Source organism: Corythoichthys intestinalis, chromosome 14, assembly GCF_030265065.1.
Source record: "Corythoichthys intestinalis isolate RoL2023-P3 chromosome 14, ASM3026506v1, whole genome shotgun sequence".
Taxonomy (NCBI): domain Eukaryota; kingdom Metazoa; phylum Chordata; class Actinopteri; order Syngnathiformes; family Syngnathidae; genus Corythoichthys; species Corythoichthys intestinalis.
Genome location: NC_080408.1, coordinates 8,778,771 through 8,802,550, shown reverse-complemented (window position 1 = coordinate 8,802,550; position 23,780 = coordinate 8,778,771). Strand labels below are relative to the sequence as shown.

Here is a 23,780-nt window from a genome sequence, read left to right as displayed (position 1 = left end):
GCTAACACTGTCCATATGGAAAGACACACAGAATGTTACATCATTATGTTGATGTGAATGGACACATGTTTACTACATTTGTATAAAGAGACTTGTGTTTGCATTATACGGGTTGGGGCAGAGCAACTTGCTTATTTAAATTTGGCAGCCTGGAGCGATGGTTGCGCTAAGGATGGTCGTCAATGTTTTCTGGGTGTATTTGCTGTAAATAAACCTTGCCCAGGATTATTTTTCTTTGCACCACCCGTTCCCTGAAGTTGTTTACCCATGAAACAATTGACTGTCGGCGAGGAACATGACCACGGGGTGAAATATTGAAATGTCTACAGAATGCACGTTGCATTGTGAACTTGTGACTAGGGCTGCAGCTATCGATTATTTTAGTAGTCGATTAGTCAATGAACTAGTTAGTTCGAATAATCGAGTTATCGGATACAGAAAATAGAAAAATTAAAATACCTGAAATGAGCCCCAAACGGTATTTAAAAAAAAGATCTATGTACAACAAAAGCAAAATTGGCTAACTTACATAGCAAAAGTCCGCTAGCTTAAATGCTATGAAATACTAATGTTTTTTAATTAACAACGCTCTTAACAAATGGTTCACACACATATTCCCACAAAAATTGGCTAAATATACCTCTAAATTACGAATGCATTGAAAAAAACGAGCTCAAACAAAAACGTAGCTTATGTTGGTCTGAACAGGGAGCAGCTGGATTCGGCCATGTAAAATGAGGCAGACTAGAGGGCAGTGTATCCACCCACCCCGACCGATTATAAAAAAACGCCTAAACTTCGAAAGCGCGTTCCAATTTCTTCCACTCCATGATGCTCACTGGGTTACTGAAAAATAAACAAAATAAATAACGCACGTTAAGAACCAAACTTTAAGCCCCACCCTCTCAAATAAGTCCATCCCTACCATCCTCAGAGCAACCATCGCTTCAGGTCGCCAAATTAAAATAAGCAAGTTGCTCTTCCCCACCTTGTTTTTGTGATTAAAATAATTTCTACAGTACTGAATGTGAAGAGCTAGCATGTTTACTGAGGGTGACATGATGACATGACATTGTTGTTTTCGACAACGAAGGCGATAACGAAAATATTGCGTCGACGAACACATTTTTCATGGCGATAACGAGTTAAATATTAGAGTGCTCCGATATTATTGTGTGGTCGAAAATAAAACAAAAATAAAATAAATAAGATAATAATAATAAGATAAAAGCATTTTAAAATTACAGGTAGTCCCTGGTTACAACGTACTCGACTTACGCCATTTTGTCTTTTTTTATTTTATTTTTTTTTTACTTGTACAAACAGTACCTAATTGTACCTCAAAGTATCTTATTTTTTACCTTACTTTATTAACATGACTGTCTTCACTAAACGTGAAGTTGTTCATCTTGATAGAAAGGAAACAAGACAATTGGGCTTTTAGAAGATTTTGGCTTTCTGAACCCTTCACACTAGGCTGCCGCTAGTTCGAAACGGCTTTAAAAAAACAACAACAAAAAAACATCTAATTTGCAAGGCGTGGCTGCTTTTATTTTGGTGTGGCGGTGCGCCACAATTTGTTATCTGTAGGGGAAACCCTGGGTTTGATATCAGTATCGGATTTTCGGAGTTGGACAATATTGGGTTATCAGTTATCGGTTAAAGGGTATGTCAACCCCTGGGGAAATGTTAATATTCCATCATTTATCCATAAACGCATGCCTTTTGTATTCATATCATGCCACTTCGTGTAATTACACACACGAAAATGAGAGAAATTTGGATCGATTGTCAAGCTAAAACGACCGGTGCCCGAGATCTGGCAGATTGTGTGCGTGACGTCATTACAAGTGAAGAGAGTGCCACCGGCCACTAGGGGGGCAGCGCTTGTCTGCATCAATATAATTCCTTCTAGTGAGGGGAGAATTAGGGGTGTTTTGAGCTGTTTATGCTGTTGCATTGTGTTCGTCCTGCACATATTCCAGGTTCCCTCATGAAGAAACCCCCCTCGTTGTCAATAAAAGAGAATTCAGAATTGACAGTGAGGGGTGTTTCTTCAACAAGAAAAAGGCTCAGTGCTTTAATACTGAATGGCGGCGATGATGGCAGACAATTTCGTTTCTAGTTTCAGCGACGAATCCGACGTAGAAGGACGTAACGAATGTTCATCTAATGGTGACGAGGAGATTTACGAAGCTTTAATTGGTGTTTTAGGTTACCAATTTCAGCCCAAACGAACGCCAATGCAGCGTAATGAAACGGTCATTGAGGGGAGCAAAGACACTGATGAAACATCAGCAGCAGATCGTGTGGGAAACACCGAATGATTTGTTTTGCATTTCTTTTTGTGAAGCTGATACACCGTGACCGCAAAATAATGTATAGAATAATTATCATTTATTGCGCTATCATAGCTTTTCGCTCTGCCAACAGACACAAATATGAATGGGATCAGAGGATTTGTTCTATATATTTTACGAGCGATAATTTATGCATGTGTCCAGTCCTGTATCCAATGCGTGATATTTTTTTTATTATAAAAGAGTACTCACTCTGGCCATTTCGAGCTTGGCTGCTCCCCTCCTTTGCTTAGCCTTAGCCTCCTTTGCCAGTCATCGTCCTCTTTCTTGATATCTCGGGACATTTGGGTGGCTGCGCGTGTATGGTAGGCACTGCATCTCCTTTGAGCAGCAATCTTTTAGCAAAACCCGATTTCACTTGTCCATAGTTCGAGAAGCTTTCAGGTGGACAATGCACACCACAGAAAACCGTGCTGGAGGCTCCGCTGGGTCTAGAAAATTAGCCCTCTTTGCACGGACGAACTTTACCCATTGTCTGCGTAGTTCAGCTTTCTTTATCGCGTTCGGGAACTCATGGATACTATATTCCGATAAATTGCTATTTGTACACCACATAGCACAGCGGTTTTTAACCATTTTAGTGATGTTTTAGTCAAACAAACCCGAACGCTACTCTCTCGTCGATAAAAAACAATGGCACCTGGCTCCGCCTCGACTTTCATTCACTTGTAGTGACGTCCCCGCCCCATTCGGCTGTTTCCGGAACACTTTTGGAAATGTTCGTCATTTTCGATCTATTTTCCATAATTGCTCATTAATGTGATTGATTTTTTTGTTAACTTTATCAATATTTGTTATCTTGGCACATAACGGTTCTATTGATGTCTCACACCCCCTTTGCGTTTTCATACCCTTTAAAAAGCTCTATCTAGTGGATGCATCACGCAACCCAACCACTGTTACTACTACTGCGCCTTATAATGTGGTGCGCTCTATACATGAAAACAGTTTTAAAATAGGCCCTTCATTGAAGGTGTGCCTTATATTGTGGGAAATACTGCAATTCATTTAATATTTCATTACCATTTTTTTCCCCGTTTCTTTTGCCGATTTCCAATCACATGATCCTATCAGGGACATCTCAAGAAAGAACATTTTTAATTGTGGGTATGTCTTTGTGAATGTTTAGGCATGGTTACAGTCTTTACTATTTAGCATGTGTCTTGTGAGCAAGGGCGTAGGTTTGCATAGGGACGGTAGGGACATAACACTACCAACTTTTCAGTATGCTCAAATTATCCCCACCAACTTTTAAGCAACCTTATTTGCATTACATAATGACTTCAGTTATATATAGGCCATTTAGATTGTCTTCCTATATGTTGTAAGGATAGAATTGATCCTAACATTATTAAATCAATTACAGTACTTTCATTATGTTCAGTTTCACTGACCCCTTTTCACTTGTTGAATGTGCCAGTCCATTTTTCCCCTGAAACGCACGTTGGATTGGCTGATGACATGATGACTAAAACTCGGACGAATATATACATTCAACATACAGTACATAAGTACTGTATTTGTTTATAATGACAATAAATCCTCAAGATGGCGTTTACATTATTAACATTCTTTCTGTGAGAGGGATCCACGGATAGAAAGATTTGTGAATTTGTATATTGTGACTAAATATTGCCATCTAGTGTATTTGTTGAGCTTTCAGTAAATGATACTGTAGCCATTTAACTGTTCTGCCCAAATGCATGATGGGAAGTGCAACCATGACTGTGCGTAGTGGCACCAATTGATATATCTTCTCTGCGTTGGGAAATAACATAGGGTGTTAAGGAAAAGATCAACCACTACCGTTCTTCCCCATATTGCTTCCCACGGTATTTCTAATTGTTGAGAGAGGGATTTTAAGACCTTTGCCAATTAGAAAGAGGCTTCAAAGACTGCCAAAATTCTCTCTACTCATTTACGTTGCCTGTTAGCGCTATATATATACACTCACCGGCCACTTTATTAGGTACACCATGCTAGTAACGGTTTGGACCCCCTTTTGCCTTCAGAACTGCCTCAATTCTTCGTGGCATAGATTCAACAAGGTGCTGGAAGCATTCCTCAGAGAGTTTGGTCCATATTTTTTATTTATTTATTTTTTTTTTTATTTTTTTTTTTTTTTGGTTTGGGTCCATATTGACATGATGGCATCACACAGTTGGTGCAGAATTGTCGGCTGCACATCCATGATGCGAATCTCCCGTTCCACCACATCCCAAAGATGCTCTATTGGATTGAGATCTGGTGGCTGTGGAGGCCATTTGAGTACAGTGAACTCATTGTCATGTTCAAGAAACCAGTCTGAGATGATTCCAGCTTTATGACATGGGATATTATCCTGCTGAAAGTAGCCATCAGAAGTTGGGTACTTTGTGGTCATAAAGAGATGGACATGGTCAGCAACAACAATCAGGTAGGCTGTGGCGTTCCAATGATGCTCAATTGGTACCAAGGGGCCCATAGAGTGCCAAGAAAATATTCCCCACACCATTACACCACCACCACCGGCCTGAACCGTTGATACTAAGCAGGATGGATCCATGCTTTCATGTTCTTGACGCCAAATTCTGACCCTACCGTCCGAATGTCGCAGCAGAAATCAAGACTCATCAGACCAGGCAACGTTTTTCCAATCTTCTATTGTCCAATTAGGATGAGCTTGTGCAAATTGTAGCCTCAGTTTCCTGTTCTTAGCTGAAAGGAGTGGCACCCGGCGTGGTCTTCTGCTGCTGTAGCCCATCTGCCTCAAAGTTCGATGTACTGTGCATTCAGAGATGCTCTTCTGCCTACCTTGGTTGTAATGGGTGGTTATTTGAGTCACTGTTGCCTTTCTATCAGCTCGAACCAGTCTGGCCATTCTCCTCTGACCTCTGGCATCAACAAGGCATTTCTGCCCACAGAACTGCCGCTCACTGGATATTTTTTCTTTTTCGGACCATTCTCTCTAAACCCTAGAGATGGTTATGCGTGAAAATCCCAGTAGATCAGCAGTTTCTGAAATACTCAGACCAACCCTTCTGGCACCAACAACCGTGCCACCTTCAAAGTCACTCAAATCACCTTTCTTCCCCATACTGACGCTCGGTTTGAACTGCAGCAGATAGTCTTAAACCATGTCTACATGCCTAAATGCACTGAGTTGCCGCCATGTGATTGGCTGATTAGAAATTAAGTGTTAACGAGCAGTTGGACAGGTGTAACTATTAAAGTGGCCGGTGAGTGTAGGTACAACTGCGCCATTATAAATTCAACGCGACAATGCGTGAGTGGGTCGTGCAGCGCATGCGTTAATTGCATTAAATATTTTAACGTGATTAATTTCAAAAAAATTAATTACCGCCGTTTACGCGATAAATTTGATAGCCCTACTTTAAGCCAAAACTAAAGACTCTGGATGAATGTAAGACATTTTGACTGTAACATTAAATACAATTAGAAAATGATTTAATTAAAAAAAAAAAATATATATATATATATATATATATATATATATATATATATATATTTTTTTTTTTTTTTTAAAAGGCATGTCCGATGTTTCTTTGCCGATTCCGATACTTTGAAAATGACGTGATCGGACCCGATCTTTACTGACGCCCATTCACCAAGTATGTTTGGTCTTATTAATGTCCCGTCCCCAGCAAAAAGTGTACATGCATACATTATGCTGTTATATCGTCCCTTCTAATATTAACACCAAACCTACGCCCTTGCTTGTGAGGCTAGCAGTCAGGCATACAAATTCCCATTCAGAGTTAGCATGAAAAGAAAAGAGTGATTAATTCAAGCATAAGTGTCTGTGTGAAGTAGTTAATAAGGCAATTTCATTCAAGTCACTCCACAGTTTGGCACAAAAAGACTTGCTACACTATTATCTTCAACAAATAAGAGTAATTTATCCGCTGGACAGTATTTTTGTTGTGTGACTGAGAGTGGACTGGCCAGCATGCATCTGGACGCTCACACCACTTTCAAGACTGCTCCAATCATTATTCCAAATTCAGTCTGCACTAGCACATTAGATTGGATTCGTGTGAAAATTCTCCAGAACTCCACTCCAACAGTGGAGTTGATTACATGAAGGCAATAGAGTGAAGGAAAACTGGAGGAGGCTCAGTCTAATGATTTATTGTGTCCTATGTGTCTAATGCAGACATGTCCAAAGTCCGGCCCGGGGGCCAAATGCGGCCCGTGGTCAAATTTCATCCGGCCCCCAGCCTTTGTCATAAAATCAATAACGTCTGGCCCGAACACAGACTTAATGAATTGGTCAGCAGTAGAGATGTCCCAAGCCGATATTTGGATCGGATCGGACGCCGATTTGGGCAAAAAAATGCGCATCGGTATCGGATCGGAACACGGACAGCCGCTACAAACTACGTCAACATCGTTTTACTGTAGATAATAGATATCATATGTATATAGAACTAGATGCAAGATGACAGACTCGACGGGGTGAGCCATATTGAAGTATGGAAAATTAAACGGCCGCCATCTTAAAGCAGGAGACTTCCCTAGTAGGCTGTTGTGAACCTTCCAAGCGAACCTAATTAACTTTTTATCTAAAATACTCCTAAATCGGCAAAATCTTGACTTGAATCTATCTTCAAAACAGTTTTAAAACTTTCACATGTCGAAAGTAGACAGAAGGAAAATTATGGAATAACGGGAGCAATTTTAACAACTTTAACTGTTGATTCGCGAAATTAAATGAATTGAATGTAGTTTAAAGCTGCTGATACACAATTGGGACTTGAGTATTTTATTTACTGTTTTAAAATGTTAACTTGATACTGAAATAGTCATTTATTTAAACCTGAGAGGCTTTTATACAATTATTGTAACTAATGCACGAAACATTAAAAGCATCTAATAGCTTGGGGGGGTTGTGGGATTTTCCACTGAGGTTGTTTGTGTGTTTTGCTTTTTTAAGACAGTTTACAATATTATTTGCACGTTTTACTGACTGACTATGCCATTTCTGTTTGTTATTTATAATGTTTTGTGTTTGTCATTGAATAAACAGGTCAGTTTCTTGTTACCAACCGTTGTGTGTTATTCAAACTCACCTAATTCAGCTGGCTAGTTGTTATCAAGAGTACTAAAACTCTTTTCAACATGAGTTTGACAACTAAGTAAGGAGGCTAAATAACTTTAAACTTTAACTCATGCTCAGACAAGCCGGCATCGGTATCGGCCAGTATCAGTATCGGATCGGAAGTGCAAAACAATATCGGTATCGGATCGGAAGTGCAAAAACCTGGATCGGGACATCCCTAGTTTGGACACCCCTGGTCTAATGTGTGTGTCTGTTGCAGGATAACTCTAAATGGGATGAAGGTGTCCAGGCCGGACGTGCGCATCGGCCGCTACAGAATGATTAAACATGAGAGAGACAAACACAATGAGCCAAACCCTCAAAGGTATGTCATTCTTCAATTTTCCAAAATATACTGTTTTAAGGCAATTTTAATTTTTTTAATTTCAGGTTTTTTGTATATATTGATTAGGGCTGCAGCCATCGAATATTTTAGTAATCGAGTAATCGACTGAAGATTCTATCGATTAATCGAGTAGTCGGATAAAACATTTTTTTTTTAGGTAAAGAGCAGTTATAAATACAGTATAAATGAGACATGTTACGTCCCAAGGACGGCTCGCGAAGGGCGTAACATAAAACAAGCCACACAAATGTACGAGTGGACACAAATTTATTTACAACAATCAAACTCGCAATGAATATGTACAGAATGCCGACGAAGCGTGACTTCAGGGTAAGCCCAGGCCAAAACAACAAACAAAAGGAACTACACTTAAACCCCACCCGCAAACTAAACCCTGATCATGTAAAAGGAACAAAGAAAAGACAGCTTCTAACCTAACTTCCTACTCTATACAAAACAGGAGAAAACGGGTTGAACAGAAATGGCGACTTACCCTTACTTGCTTCAGTGCTCTTATTTACAATGGTGAACAAAAACGATCCAATAACGAATAAACACAAAAGACCTCACCGAAAAAGCGGGAGTGTATCAAAGTAGCGATCAAATGCAAATGAGAGTGAATGGCGAGCAAATAGCTGGCGAGGAGGACCGCGGCAGAATACTGTCAAATGCGACCTCTTAGAACGTTGACAGCGGCAGGTTTAAGAAGCTTGGCGCCTTTTCCCGTGGCCAATCAGCGGTGGTGACGTCGTCAGTCCGTCCTGCATCGATCAGCTGTCGTCACAGTGGGAGGGGAAGCAGCCAGCTGGTGGAGGCGACGATCAGCTGACTGGAAGAATCTCTGAAAATTAACTATTAAACGGCCAGGGGCCGTCACAAGACAAGAAGACATTTCATCTAATATTGAACCATTTTCATTCAGTTAATGTCTTTATTTTCATCGTACATTATAAAAACAGCCAACAATTGCATCTCAGATGTACTCTCGGACCATAGAAGCACTGCCTCGCATCGAAGTCATCCGCCTTAGGTGCGCTATTTTCCGATGGCTGGCTGGAGCCCTGATGGCCATTATTCTTGCTTCGTCACACTTTTATGCCATTGGCGTAATCACCTGTCACTCAAAGATGTCGGAAGTAGCGGCAAAGTTGGATCTTTGTGTCAAAATTATTCAATCATAACTTTTCTACTTAAAAAAAGTGCTTTCAAAACTTTTAGGGGAGGGCAATTTTATTTTTGCAAATGATTTTTTTCTTTGATTGAAAATAGTTTTTTTGATAGAAGTAACTTTTTCTGGGATTAACTGATTTAGACACAAATGTCCTACCCGTAATATGGCCCAAACAAAAAAAGGATTGCTTCAAAGAAAACGGTTTAAATGAAAAATGAAGTGTTCAAATGCAAATTTCTGAGTCTTAAATTTTTTTTTCGCATTCAAAAACGTCTTTTCTATGATTGAATTTTTTTTTATTTTTGATGTGTTATTTTTCTTTTGAAAATATTTTTTTTTGTTTGAAGCAACTTATTTTTTGATTAAATAATAAAGACAAAGCCAAAATGTAACCCAAATGCAAAACTAAATTAATTCAATCAAAAAAAAAAGTTTTTTCGATCAAAATAAATAAATAAATAAATAAAAAGAATACAATTTAAAAAAAAAAAAAAAAAAAAGGTTTTCAAATGCATTTTTTGAGTTTCAAATTTATTTTTGCATTCAAACACATTTTTTTTTATATGAAGTGACTTTTTTTAATTGAAAAAATATATTTTGATTGAATCGTCTTTTTTTTATTCATTACAGCAACTTTTTTTAGACACAAATCGACCTCCATAGAAACCTAGCCCACCGCTGGGCTAACGTTACGTGAGCGAGTGACAGCGAGCGACATCTTATTTACTAGTGCTGAGAAGTCTACTGTTTTAAGATGGCGGCTGTTTACTAACGCCGTCCAGTGTGTCATATCGCATCTAGTTCTACAAAGATGTGATAGCTATGAGACACATCAGCACTACTTGAGATTGCCCTTGCTTCCTCACAATTTTGCTTCTCAAGACCTCAGCCAGTTCTTTGGTCTTCTTTCTTTTCTCCATGCTCAATGTGGTACACACAAGGACACAGGACAGAGGTTGAGTCAACTTTAATCCATTTTCACTGGCTGCAGGTGTGATTTATTTATTGCCACCACCTGTTATGTGACTCAGGTAAGTAACAGGTGCTGTTAATTACAGAAATTAGAGAAGCATCACATGCTTTTTCAAGGGTGCCAATACTTTTGTCTGGCCCATTTTTGGGGTTTTGTGTAAAATGATCATGATTTAATTTTTTCTCCCAATCTCTTTTGTGTTTTTTCATTGCAAGCAAAAAAAAAAAAAGAAGATATTACTACCAAAGCATTTGTAATTGCAATCATTTTCTGGGAGAAATTGAGCATTATCGGACAGAATTGCAGGGGTGCCAATACTTTTGGCCAGCACTGTATTGATAAAGATAAAGATATCCATAAAAAGTCTCGTTTAAAGTTTGCCACAAGCCACCTGGGAGACACACCAAACATGTGGAAGAAGGTGCTCTGGTCAGATGAAACCAAAATTGAACTTTTTGGCCACAATGCAAAACGATATGTTTGGCGTAAAAGCAACACAGCTCATCACCCTGAACACACCATCCCCACTGTCAAACATGGTGGTGGCAGCATCATGGTTTGGGCCTGCTTTTCTTCAGCAGGGACAGGAAAGATGGTTAAAATTGACGGGAAGATGGATGCAGCCAAATACAGGAACATTCTGGAAGAAAACCTGTTGGTATCTGAACAAGACCTGAGACTGGGACGGAGATTTATCTTCCAACAGGACAATGATCCAAAACGTAAAGCCAAATCTACAATGGAATGGTTCAAAAATAAACGTATCCAGGTGTTAGAATGGCCAAGTCAAAGTCCAGACCTGAATCCAATCGAGAATCTGTGGAAAGAGCTGGAGACTGCTGTTCACATACACTCTCCATCCAACCTCACTGAGCTCGAGCTGTTTTGCAAGGAAGAATGGGCAAGAATGTCAGTCTCTCGATGTGCAAAACTGATAGAAACATACCCCAAGCGACTTGCAGCTGTAATTGGAGCAAAAGGTGGCGCTACAAAGTATTAACGCAAGGGGCCGAATAATATTGCACGCCCCACTTTTCAGTTTTTTATTTGTTAAAAAAGTTTAAATTATCCAATAAATTTTGTTCCACTTCACAATTGTGTCCCACTTGTTGTTGATTCTTGACAAAAAATTCACATTTTATATCTTTATGTTTGAAGCCTGAAATGTGGCAAAAGGTTTCAAGGTTCAAGGGGGCCGAATACTTTTGCAAGGCACTGTATTTCCTAAAGATCCTTCAAGAGCTTCTGGGTGATTAAAAAGACTAAATTAAGTTAGTTCCATTTAAAAGACACAATTTTCTGCCCCTTGCAACGCCATGAATAATTCACTGACATCTAAATAAATAGCCTCTTTCTTGGTGGTAGCAACTTTGTTTCTTAAGGAGGCAGGGTGGGAGCGGCGAGGCGGGAATCGAGCACGAAACACAGTGGCGTAGATCTCCGGTCTAGCGGCTGGTTTATTGAATTGGATGATAGCGAGCAGACTAGACACTGCCATTTGGAGCCGTGTGGTTTCTGGCAGGCAATTACGGACGACGCGCGCACTTAAAACTATGATGGATGACACGCGAGACGCACCTGCTTGCTTTAAGACATCATCCCATTCACCCCGCAGATTGTTTTCAAGATATCGGTGTTGGATGTCTGACATCTCATTTTGCTTCATTTCGGGAAGGATGACGTGAGCTCATCTATGTAGGTGGACTTGCAATAAGAAATGCATTACATGCTGATGTCTAATTAGAGTGAAATGTGGGCAATACATATGCATTAGATTAACACCTTGTTGCCTGGATTTACATTTAACTGTCAGTGCTATTGACGATATGAGACGTCCAATCATGGGACGTCCATTTATCAATGAGTTCATAATGAGTAGATGCCAGATCCATTGGAACTGAGATGGTGGCAACCTCTCACTTCAAATGGATGGGACGTTTGTCGCAATCAGTGGTAGCCAATGATTTAACAAATAGGTGTAAAGCATTGGAGGAATACAGAAGTATACCAAAAAAAATATTGATAAAAAAATAAAATAAAGAAAGTCAATTCGTGAAATATGACTAAAAAAATGTGTTTTTTTTTAAGGGCTGTCAAAATTATCGCGTTAACGGGCGTTAATTTTTTTTAATTAATCACGTTAAAATATTTGACGCAATTAATGATGATTAAAATGATTAAAATGACAGCAGTGTAATGTCCGCTTGTTACTTGTTTTTTGGTGTTTGGCGCCCTCTGCTGGCGCTTGGGTCCAAATGATTTTATGGGTTTGCGCAAAATGATTGAGCATGGTGTAATTATTGACATCAACAATGGCGAGCTACTAGTTTATTTTTTGATTGAAAAGTTTACAAATTTTAATAAAACGAAAGCATTAAGAGGGGTTTTAATATAAAATTTCTATAACTTGTACTAACATTTATCTTTAAAGAACTACAAGTCTTTCTATCCATGGATTGCATTAACAGAATGTTAATAATGTTAATGCCATCTTGTTGATTTATTGTTATAATAAACAAATACAGTACTTATGTACCGTATGTTGAATGTATATATCTGTCTTTTGTCTTATCTTTCCATTCCAACAATAATTTACAGAAAAATATGGCATATTTTATAGATGGTTTGAATTGCGTTTAATTACGATTAATTAATTTTTAAGTTGTAAGTAACTCGATTTAAATTTTTAATCGTTTGACAGCCCTAGTTTTTTTTTTTTTAAATAAATCTTTAATAAAATATTTTGATGTATTTATCCTGAATATTTCTTTTTGATATATTTTTCATAAAACATTTCTTTAATTTTTTCAAAATTTTGTTTTAATTCGAATTGATTTTCTAGATTAATTTATTCTTTTTTGTTAGTTTTTTTTTAAATATCTTTTTTCATTTTGTTTGAATTTTTAAAATGTATTTGTAATGAATAAATAAAAAATAAAAATCAACGAAATTTTTTAATGAATTATTCTTTATTATTTCTTTTTTATGTATTTTTGATGTTTTTTTTAACATTTTGTTTGAAACATTTTAGTTCTAATTGATTTTCTAATTGATTTTACTTTTTTTTTATCGTCTTTTTCCTTTTGTTCATTTGTTTAATTAAATAAAAATGGAGTAACATTTTCATGAATTGTTTCCTGAATATTTCCTTTCTGTTATATATAAATATTTTTAGAACATGTTTTTTTAAATGTTTTATTTCAAATTGACTTTCTAAATTATTTTCCTATTTTTGTTAGTTCCTAATTGTCTTTTTTCCATTTTGTTTCAGAATGTTTTTTTTTTTAATTTCAAATTTTTTAACTTTAGTAAATTTTCTATATTTTCAATTTTTTAACATTTTGTTTGAAACGTTTTAGTTCTAATTAATTTTCTAATTTATTTTACTATTTTTTGTTCGTTTTTTTAGTTATCTTTTTCCTTTGTTTTAATTTTTTTTTTAAATTAAGAAATAAAAATGGAGGAACATTTTCATGATTTTTTTCCTGAATATTTTGTTTTTGTTAAATTTTTTATATGTTTTTTTGAACATTTTGTTTTAAATGTTTTATTTCAAATTGATTTTCTAAATGATTTTCCTATTATTGTTAGTATTTAATCATCTTTTTTTTCAATTTGTTTCAGAATGTTTTAATTTCTTTCATTTCAAATTTTTTAACTTCAATAAATGTTCTATATTTTCAATTTTTAAAGTGAGATCACTTTTTTAAAGTGACAAATGTGTACATAATATTGCAAATAAAAAAATCGATTAAAGGTTTTTGAGTCGAATCAATACGTGGTAGACTTTGTAATTTCGGGAAATATCATATAGATGTCCACAGATCTGAAATTATATCCTATCGGGAAGTTGGCCCCCCATCAGATTCAAATTTATATAACAATTATATGATATCAATCATTCTTGCTACGTTTGTGCATAGACTTCATAATTGTAGTGACGGGTCACATTCGTCAGTCACTGTGCAACGCCTTCAAGTAGGGGGCTGTCCTACAGACTGCTTCAGTTATTCGCAGTCGGTCGCAGTTAGTCAACACATACAAGGATCCAGTGCCGGATTTAGGTTGAAAAAGTACGAAAGCTGTACCGCATACAAACAGGAAGGATTGTTTCAGGTGGGGTTTGTTCGAGGCTTCAAGGTAATTATTAAATTTTTCGCACCTTGCATGCATTTTGAAACGCTGTGAAAAAAATCAATGTGAGAAATTAGCCGCTACGCCATTGGCATTATACTTCGCAATATTTACGTAAAATAACTGCTAACTGGGCGTTGTTGTTTTTTTTTTGCTTTTAACCAAGAATCGAGACTGTATTACTTCCATATCTATAAAGAATTCAGGGATTTAAGCATTTATTCACAAGAATTTTCAACCGAAAAAGTTCTTTGTTCACATATGGCGGCCGCTAATTTCCTTACTTACTAGACTTCGCAGTATTTATGTAAAATAAATGCTACCTGGATGGGGTTTTTTTTTTTGCTTTTAACCAAGAACCGAGACTGTTTTACGCCCATATCTATAAAGAATTCAGCGATTTAAGCATTTATTTACAAAGATTTTCACCGGAAAAGCTCTATTTACATATGGTGGCCGCCACATTGACAGACAGACTAGCATCGTACTTCGACATATTTGCGTAAAATAAATGCTAACTGCACTTTTTTTTTTTTTTTTTTTTGCTCTTAAACAAGAATCGAGACTTTTACGTCCATATTCAGTGGGGCAAATAAGTATTTAGTCAACCACTAATTGTGCAAGTTCTCCCACTTGAAAATATTAGAAAGGCCTGTAATTGTCAACATGGGTAAACCTACACCCTGAGAGACAATGTGGGGAAAAAAAACAGAAAATCACATTGTTTTATTTTTAAAGAATTTATTTGCAAATCATGGTGGAAAATAAGTATTTGGTTAATACCAAAAGTTCATCTCAATACTTTGTTATGGACCCTTTGTTGGCAGTAACGGAGGCCAAATGTTTTCTGTAACTCTTCACAAGCTTGCTGGTATTTTGGCCCATTCCTCCATGCAGATCTCCTCTAGAGCAGTGATGTTTTGGGGCTGTCATTGGGGAACACGGACTTTCAACTCCCTTCACAGATTTTCTATGGGGTTGAGATCTGAAGACTAGCTAGGCCACTCCAGGACCTTGAAATGCTTCTTACGAAGCCACTCCTTTGTAGTAAGCCTGGCTGTGTGTTTGGGATCATTGTCATGCTGAAAGACCCAGCCACGTCTCATCTTCAATGCCCCTTGCTGATGGAAGATTTTCACTCAAAATCTCTCGATACGTGGCCCCATTCATTCTTTCCTTTACACAGATCAGTCGTACTGGTCCCTTTGCAGAAAAACAGCCCCAAAGCATGATGTTTCCACCCCTATGCTTCACAGTGGGTATGGTGTTCTTCGGATGCAATTCAGTATTCTTTCTCCTCCAAACACGAGAACCTGTGTTTCTACCAAAAAGTTCTATTTTGGTTTCATCTGACCATAACACATTCTCCCAGTCCTCTTCTGGAACATCCAAATCCTCTCTAGCGGACTGCAGATGGGCCTGGACGTGTACTTTCTTCAGCATGGGGACACGTCTGGCAGTGCAGGATTTGAGTCCATGGCGGTGCATTGTGTTACTGATCGTAGCCTTTGTTACTGTGGTCCCAGCTCTCTGTAGGTCATTCACTAGGTCCCCCCTTCTGGTTCTGGGATTGTTGCTCACCGTTCTTGTTATCATTTTGACGTGAGATCTTGCATGGAGCCCGGATCGAGGGAGAGTATCAGTGGTCTTGCATGTCTTCCATTTTCCAAAAATTGCTCCCACAGTTTATTTCTTTACACGAAGTGTTTTACCTATTGCAGATTCACTCTTCCCAGCCTGGTGCAGGTCTACAATTTTGTGTCTGGTGTCCTTCGACAGCTCTTAGGTCTCTTGGCCATAGTGGAGTTTGGAGTGTGACTGACTGAGATTGTGGACAGGTGTCTTTTATACCGATAATGAGTTAAAACAGGTGCCATTAATACAGGTAACGAGTGGAGCCTAGTTAGACCTTGTTAGAAGAAGTTAGACCTCTTTGACAGCCAGAAATCTTGCTTGTTTGTAGGTGACCAAATACTTATTTTCCACTCTAATTTGGAAATAAATTCTTTAAAAATCAAACAATGTCATTTTCTGTTTTTTTCCCCACATTTTGTCTCTCATGGTTGAGGTTTACCCATGTAGACAATTACAGGCTTCTCTAATCCTTTCAAGTAGGAGAACTTGCACAATTGGTGGCTGACTAAATACTTAATTGCCCCACTGTATAGATATAAAGTTAAAAATAATTAAAAGTCAGTTCATTAGCAATATTTTCTACAAAATGGATAACTGACAAGACTTTGTTAGGGAATGTATAGTTTTGAAGGGGTTGCAACTAAAGAAGAGTCTTAGCTTCTGGGTCCTGGTGAAATTATTGATTGAGCCAAGCATGGAACTGGGTGGGCACAGTTGGGGTGTTTTAGTATGTGGGAAGGGGGAGTGCTTTTTAGAGAGAATAAACAGTGATAATCCCCGTTTAAACAGCTTAATGTGAGGCGCTATACTCCTGCTGATTAATGTGCCTCTGAGGGCTCATCCCACCATATTGGGCCTCATTCATCACACCAGCAAATAAGTCATTTATACAGGAGGAGGTTTTATGCGTGTCTGTAAAACACTTTAAATGGCGCTCGCCAAATGTGTAACCTCAACCCTTCAGAGCTCTGTCACTGGGAAGCCATCTTTTTTTTCCTATTTCATTGAAAACATTTTGTTTCTTCTACCTGGCTTCCAAACTTTATAATATGGGTTAGGGTTAGGGTTTAGTAGGTGGGGTATGAAATTCGCTAATGAAGTGACGTTCTGAAGCAGGTTTCTTCCAGTGTCGGATGCTGCTTGGTAGGGAAAGATGAAAGTGCCAGAAGTCAAAGTCTCCAAGCCGGGAACCTACCAGCCACAGTAATAGGGTGGTAGGTGGGTCCCACACTTTTTCCCTATGGCGTGGCTCCTGGGGCGTGGGGAGGGGGGTTTGGGGGGGCGATCTTGCATCGCCCCGTGGCGGTTCCTCGGTGTTCTCCTGCCTCCGCCTTCCCCTCTCTCCTCTGACTGGATATCCGCCCTGTGCTCTGTCACGGGTCGCTGGCTGGGCGCCGGTGTATCGGGTGGGTGTTGCCTGCACCGGCGGGGGACCCTGCCCTGCCCTGGGCTTGGTGGGTCGCTGGGGGTCCCGTGGCATGCCGTGCCGGTTGGGGGGCTGCGGCTGTGGCTCGTGATCCGGGTGGGCGGGCGTGGGTGGGGGTAGGCGTGGTGTTGGTGGTGCGTCCCCTCGATTGATGGGTGCGCGGGTGGCCCGGGGGACCACCCTGGATCCCGGGGGGGGGGGGGGAACGATGGCTCCTTTGCTGGGCTGCGGGAGGAGGGATGGGCTGTGCTTGGCCCCCGCCTGCCCTCCCTCCTTCCCAGGGCTGGCTGGGTGGGGGCCGTGGCCCTGAGTTGGCGCCCGCGTGGCGTCTCCGCTCGTCTGCGTGACTGTCGCGCCTGGTGGGGCTCGCGTGCGGCTGGATGTGATAGGGCGCGTTCGGGTGGAGGGTCCCGGTGCCGGGATTGGCGATGGGGCGGCATAGGCTTGGTCGCCAATGAGCTTACACTCACAAGGGATTCACATGATTACTGGGTTCTAGTTCACAGAGCTGATTTGTGTACACTCTACCCCAGGGTTCACTAAATCCGGACCTCGGTGCCACTTTTCCTGTCGTGTTTTCCACGTCTCTCTCCCCTAACACACCTGAATCAAATGATTATGTCATCAGCAACCTCTCCAGAAGCCTGATAATAATCCTGATTATTTTGATTCCGGTGTGTTGGAGGAGGGAGACCAGGAAAACACGACAGGAAAAGTGGCACCGAGGTCCAGATTTAGTGAACCCTGCTCTACCCCTTTCAGTCATTTCCACATGGTGTCAACCGGAAATACATCTAGCTGACAATAGCACCAACATATTAGTAATTGGTCTAGATGTTCAATGTATTTCTTGTTGTAGTTTGTGTTTATCTTTCTTCTCTTGTGTTTCTTTTCTTCTGTTCCCCTATAACCCCGTCCTGTTCGCTGCTTTGTCATAATAAACTAGGTATGGGAGTATGTCAGTCTCTCAATGTGAACATTCAAACTGTTCAGACTATCCGGGCACTGAGACTTCCATTTTCCGTGTCAAACAGCTGAACAGGATGGGTTTGAAGAAAAAAAAAAGTCTCCAAGTCTTATTCAAGTAATCGTTTCAGCTCTGGTGTAGAGTATGAATGCCCTATTGGATTTCTTGAGCCCGTAAGTGGACAAACGAGTTGATCTACCGCGAGCTTTATTTATTCAGTACGTCCTGAATGTACGTTGACGTCTCATCACATTAATCATTCAGCATCACGACTAAAAACACACACTGCCACTTATAGAAAAGAGACGCCGGCCTTTCTCTCTCGGAAGACAGACTAAATGTACCCAAGCGTTGAGACTTGGCGCCAGGCGTCAGGTGTATTTTCGGAAGCTATGACCTTTCTATCAAGTTGTACTCAAGCTGGGTATTATGAACCCTAGACACTATGAAGGAAAAACACGCATTAATAATACAACGTGTTATGCGACTGGATATGGGGGACGGGTTGAATGATGCATACATCTAAGAAGAAGGAGGAGCTCTCTTGTTGCCTCAGCAACTTAACTCATTGGCTGCCATTGACAGCGATAGATGTCCAATTAATTTGAGGTGGCTTTTTGCCCCATTGATAAGCCCTTATTTCAAGGTTCTTATGTGTCGATTCAACAAACCTTGGCCTCAACAACCCAGCAAAAGTAGTATGCCAGTCAATGCTGGGCTATACTGCTAATTTACAGTTGTGTGAAAAAATTAGGTTGCAGGTAAACAACAAAAAATCACATCGTTTTACTCATTAAACAAATATATCAACAAAAATGCATATTCTAACTGAGGAAAAAGTTAGGACACCCTACCACTTAATAGCTAGCTTTGTTAGGTTTTGTGTTGGTTTTCTCCTAGTGTGACTTGTCCCTGTGATTGTCCATTGATTTCACCTGTTGTGCCTCCTAGTGTATCCTCCAACTTGCATCCTCCTGTGCTCACCTGTTCCCCGTTGTGTTGTTACCCCTCGTCTCTCTGTGTATATAAGCTCCCAGTTTCTTTTCACTTTTTGTTGCGTCATTCTGTCAGGAATACGCGGGCAAGCAAGTGGTGTGGACCCAATTGCAGGGAAACAAAAAGCAGCAAGGCAGGTGGTGGTGAACTCAAAAAACGTTTTAATAACAACTAACCAAAAGCACAAAGTACAACCAAAAGGACTGGGGATCAAAAAGGCAATGTTCAAACCAAAACTTACTTAAACAGAGGGACTGGTACACGAGGTCTTGGACAGGACTTGAAATTGATGTTGACATAGACAATGACACAACAAAAAGTGAAAAGAAACTGGGCGCTTATATACACACAGAGACGAGGGGTAACGACACAACGAGGAACAGGTGAGCACAGGAGGATGCAGATTGGAGGATACACTAGGAGGCACAACAGGTGAAATCAATGGGCAATCACAGGGACAAGTCACACTAGGAGAAAACCAACACAAAACCTAACAAGCTTTGGCTGAAATAACCTTATTGAGACGCTTTATGCAACAAAAAGTGAAAAGAAACTGGTAGCTTATATACACACAGAGACGAGGGGTAACGACACAACGAGGAACAGGTGAGCACACGAGGATGCAGGTTGGAGGATACACTAGGAGGCACAACAGGTGAAATCAATGGGCAATCACAGGGACAAGTCAAACTAGGAGAAAACCAACACAAAACCTAACAAGCTTTGGCTGAAATAACCTTATTGAGACGCTTTTTGTCGCCATCTACCAGTCTATGACATCGGTCTGAAGAAAGTTCAAGCTCAACTCCTCAACGCAGAATACTTTCAGATGTGAGATGTTTGAGGGGTTTCTTCCATGTGCAGCCCGTTTCAAGTCGGTCCACAGCATCTCAATGGGATTAGGATCTGGGCTTTGACTCGGCCATTCCAGGACGCTCCTTTTCAGCCAGTCCTTTTGTAGGAACAATTGCTAATAACCTGACTTTGAATTATTCAATTGGTTTCAGAAATGGCTCATATGAAAGCTAAGACCCTCCCAAATGATGTTGAATGTACAAAAATAATATTTGTTTCACTGAAAAAGATTTATCATTTCATGAAGAAATAAAGGTCAAATTTTGGCAAGACAAAAGTTTTGTCGCCTACAGAAAGTAGTGTGAAAATTGAACAAAAAATGTACTTCAAATACAAAAATCTCTCCGATTTCTCACACACCCCCATACTGGATGTAACCCCAGACCATGATTTTGCCACCACCAAACTTCACTGTTTTCTGAGTGAATCTCGGATCCATGCGGGCTCCAGTCGGTCTCCTGCGATATTTTCGGCGACTGTGGTGTAATTCAATGGAATATTCATCTGAAAAATCCACCTTTTGCCGCTTTTTCAGCGTCCATCCTTTTAACAGGCTGTGGGCCTTGGCAAAGGCCAAACGTTTTTTTAATTGTCTGCACCCTGAGAGATCTGCAGGGTGGAAAGTAACATAAATAGTATGAAATATCAACAAATCATAGCTGCCTCTTACATTCCTAACCATAAAAAGGGACAAATTCTGCAGCAGGATGGTGCTCCATCGCATACTTCAATCGCTACCTCAAAGTTCCTCAAGGCAAATAAGATCAAAATCCTCCAGGACTGGCCAGCCCAGTCACCAGACATGAACATCATTGAGCATGTCTGGGGTAGGATGAAAGAGGAAGCATGGAAGACGAAACCCAAGAATGTTGATAAACTCTGGGAGGCATTCAAAACTGCTTTCTTTGATGTTCCTGATGACTTCATCAATAAATTGTATGAATCCTTGCCGAAGCCCATGGAAGTCATACAAAATATTAAATTTGGATCTCACAGCACCACTACTTAATTTGCTTTTGTTATGTAACATATTTTTGTATTTGAAGTCCATTTTTTGTTCAATTTTCACACTACTTTCTGTAGGCGACAAAACTTTTGTCTTGCCAAAATTTGACCTTTATCTCATCATTAAATAATAAATCTTTTTTCAGTGAAACAAATATATTTTTGTACATTCAACATCATTTGGGAGGGTCTTAGCTTTCATATGAGCCATTTCTGAAACCAATTGAATAATTGAAAGTCAGGTTATTAGCAACTTTCTACAAAATGGATAAGCGACAAGACTTTTGTCAGGGACTGTAATTCTTTTTTTTTGTTTGTTTTTTGCACAGATGCTAAGAAGCATCCTTTTTAAGCAATGCTAATACGTTTATCCAGGCGTACTTATGTTTATACAGTAAAGAGTTGCCTTGACAGTTCACTGGGTGTGTGTTATTTTGCACACACACACAGACGCATTCACACACACAAGAGTCCATTCTCCAAGTCTCCCAGCAGTGGTGTGGCATATCAATGAGATGGCGGGTCAGCGCAGGCGCAAAAGGAAGCACATCCATCACCTGCACACACACACTCAAGTATCTCTATAAATTTCTCACGTGGGCATGTTCAATATTCCATTTATACGCTATCAGTTTCAGCGTGTTAGTCACATTTTAAAATGTCTTTTTTTCCCCCCCTGCCACCTCTCTGTAGTCAATAAAGACAATTTAGTTGCAGCACGAATAAGACCACAGACCGATTAGCTCAGTCACAATGCATCAGCCTAATGAGAACGCATTGTTAAAGTGCACTTCCAAACCGACGCGATCACAATCACATCGTATTGTTAAAAGCGTCAATCAAGCATTTGCCACATTTCCTCTCAGACTGAAATGTTGCTGTACCTAATGATATGTCCAATGTGCTTTGATATGAAGGTCTTGGAAGTACATTACAGTGCCCTCCATAATTATTGGCACCCCTGAAAAAGATGTGTTTTTTAGCTTCTAATATATATATTTTTTAATTCAAATAATATGGGACCTTAATGGAAAAAAAGAGAAAATCCAACCTTCAATACAAGTGCATTCATTCAGTGGGGGAAAAAATCCCACATAAAGAAAAATTATTTGACATCAAATATTGTGTGTCACTAGAGATGTCGGGATGCCGATCGATCGGGTCCGATCACGTCATTTTCAAAGTATCGGAATTGGCAAATTGCCTTTTTTTTTAATATCTATATTTTTTTTAATTAAATCGTTTTCTAATTGTATTTAACGTTACAGATATAATATGTTACACTCATCCAGAGTCTTTCGTTTAGGCTTAAGGAAGGGTTATCAAATTTATCCCGATAACGGCGGTAATTAATTTTTTAAAAAATGTATCACGTTAAAATATTTAACACAATTAATGCATGCGCTGCACGATCCACTCACGCATTGTCGCTCTCAATCTGTAATGACGCCGTTTTACCTATATAGAGAGATAAAAAGCAGCGTAAAATGAGCAGAGTGAATTATGGCAGCCTTTGAGCCTTTTTTTAATTGGCTAAAGCCTTACAACCCTCTTCCCACGATTAGAAATATCATGGGAAGCAATGTGGGGATGGTAGTGCAAGGTAGCAATTGATCTTTTTCTTATCACCTTATGTTATTTCCCAACGCAGAGAAGATATATCAATTGGTAGCACTACGCACAGTCATGGTTCCACTTCCCATCATCCATTTGGGCATGGCTACAGTATCATTTACTGAAAGCTCAACAAATACACTAGATGGCAATATTTAGTCACAATATACAAAGTCACAAGTCTTTCTATCCGTGGATCCCTCTCACAGAAAGAATGTTCATAATGTAAATGCTATCGTGAGGATTTATTGTCATAATAAACAAATACAGTACTTATTAACGGTATGTTGAATGTATATATTCGTCCGAGTTTTATTCATTTTTTTCTTAATGCATTGCCAAAATGTATATGATCGGGAAAAATTATCGGGAATGATTGGAATTGAATCGGGAGCAAAAAAAAGCAATCGGATCGGGAAATATCGGGATCGGCAGATACTCAAACTAAAACGATCAGGATCGGATCGGGAGCAAAAAAACATGATCGGAACAACCCTAATTTGATGTCAAATATTTTTTTCTTTATGTGGGTTTTTTTTTCCCACTGAATGAATGCACTTTTATTGAAGGTTGGATTTTTCTTTTTTTCCATTAAGGTCCCATATTATTTGGAAAATAATATGCAATATATATATATATATATATATATATATATATATATATATATATATATATATATATATATATATATATATATATATATATTAGAAGCTAAAAAACACATCTTTTTCAGGGGTGCCAATAATTATGTAGGGCACTGTATTTTAAAGGTATCTTTAGCCATTTTTTGTGGGAATATGTGTCTGAGCCATTTGTTAAGAGCATTGTAAAAAAGCGTTAGCGTTTTATAAAATTTAAGCTAGCAGACTTTTGCAGTCTAAGTTAGCCAATTGTTCTTTTGTTGTACATAGATCCTCTTTTTTTATATATATCTATACCGTGTGAGGCTCAGCTCAGGTAAAAATGTTTATGTTCCTTATCCGATTACTCGAATATTATAACTAAATAGTTCATCGATTAATCGACTACTAAAATAATCGATAGCTGCAGCCCTATTTCAAATGAACGAACGTTCCCAGTCTAAATGGATTGGGCGTCGAGGACCGTCAATGGCAGCCTTAGTTACCTGAGACACTATTATGGTGGAAGATTTTGGTAGCAACTTGTTGGTCCCTTTTTGTGTTTCTTTTTTTTAAA

The 23,780-nt window shown here is 39.1% G+C and overlaps 1 protein-coding gene across 1 annotated transcript in view; it reads left to right on the top strand.

The window, feature by feature from the left end:
• The window catches only part of b4galt2 (UDP-Gal:betaGlcNAc beta 1,4- galactosyltransferase, polypeptide 2), a 216,928-nt gene that overhangs the window by 172,958 nt on the left and 20,190 nt on the right, over positions 1 to 23,780 (top strand). The window contains exon 6 of the mRNA XM_057856644.1: positions 7,682 to 7,786. Within this exon, the coding sequence (XP_057712627.1) occupies positions 7,682 to 7,786 (105 nt within the window). The remainder of the gene's footprint in view (positions 1 to 7,681; positions 7,787 to 23,780) is intronic.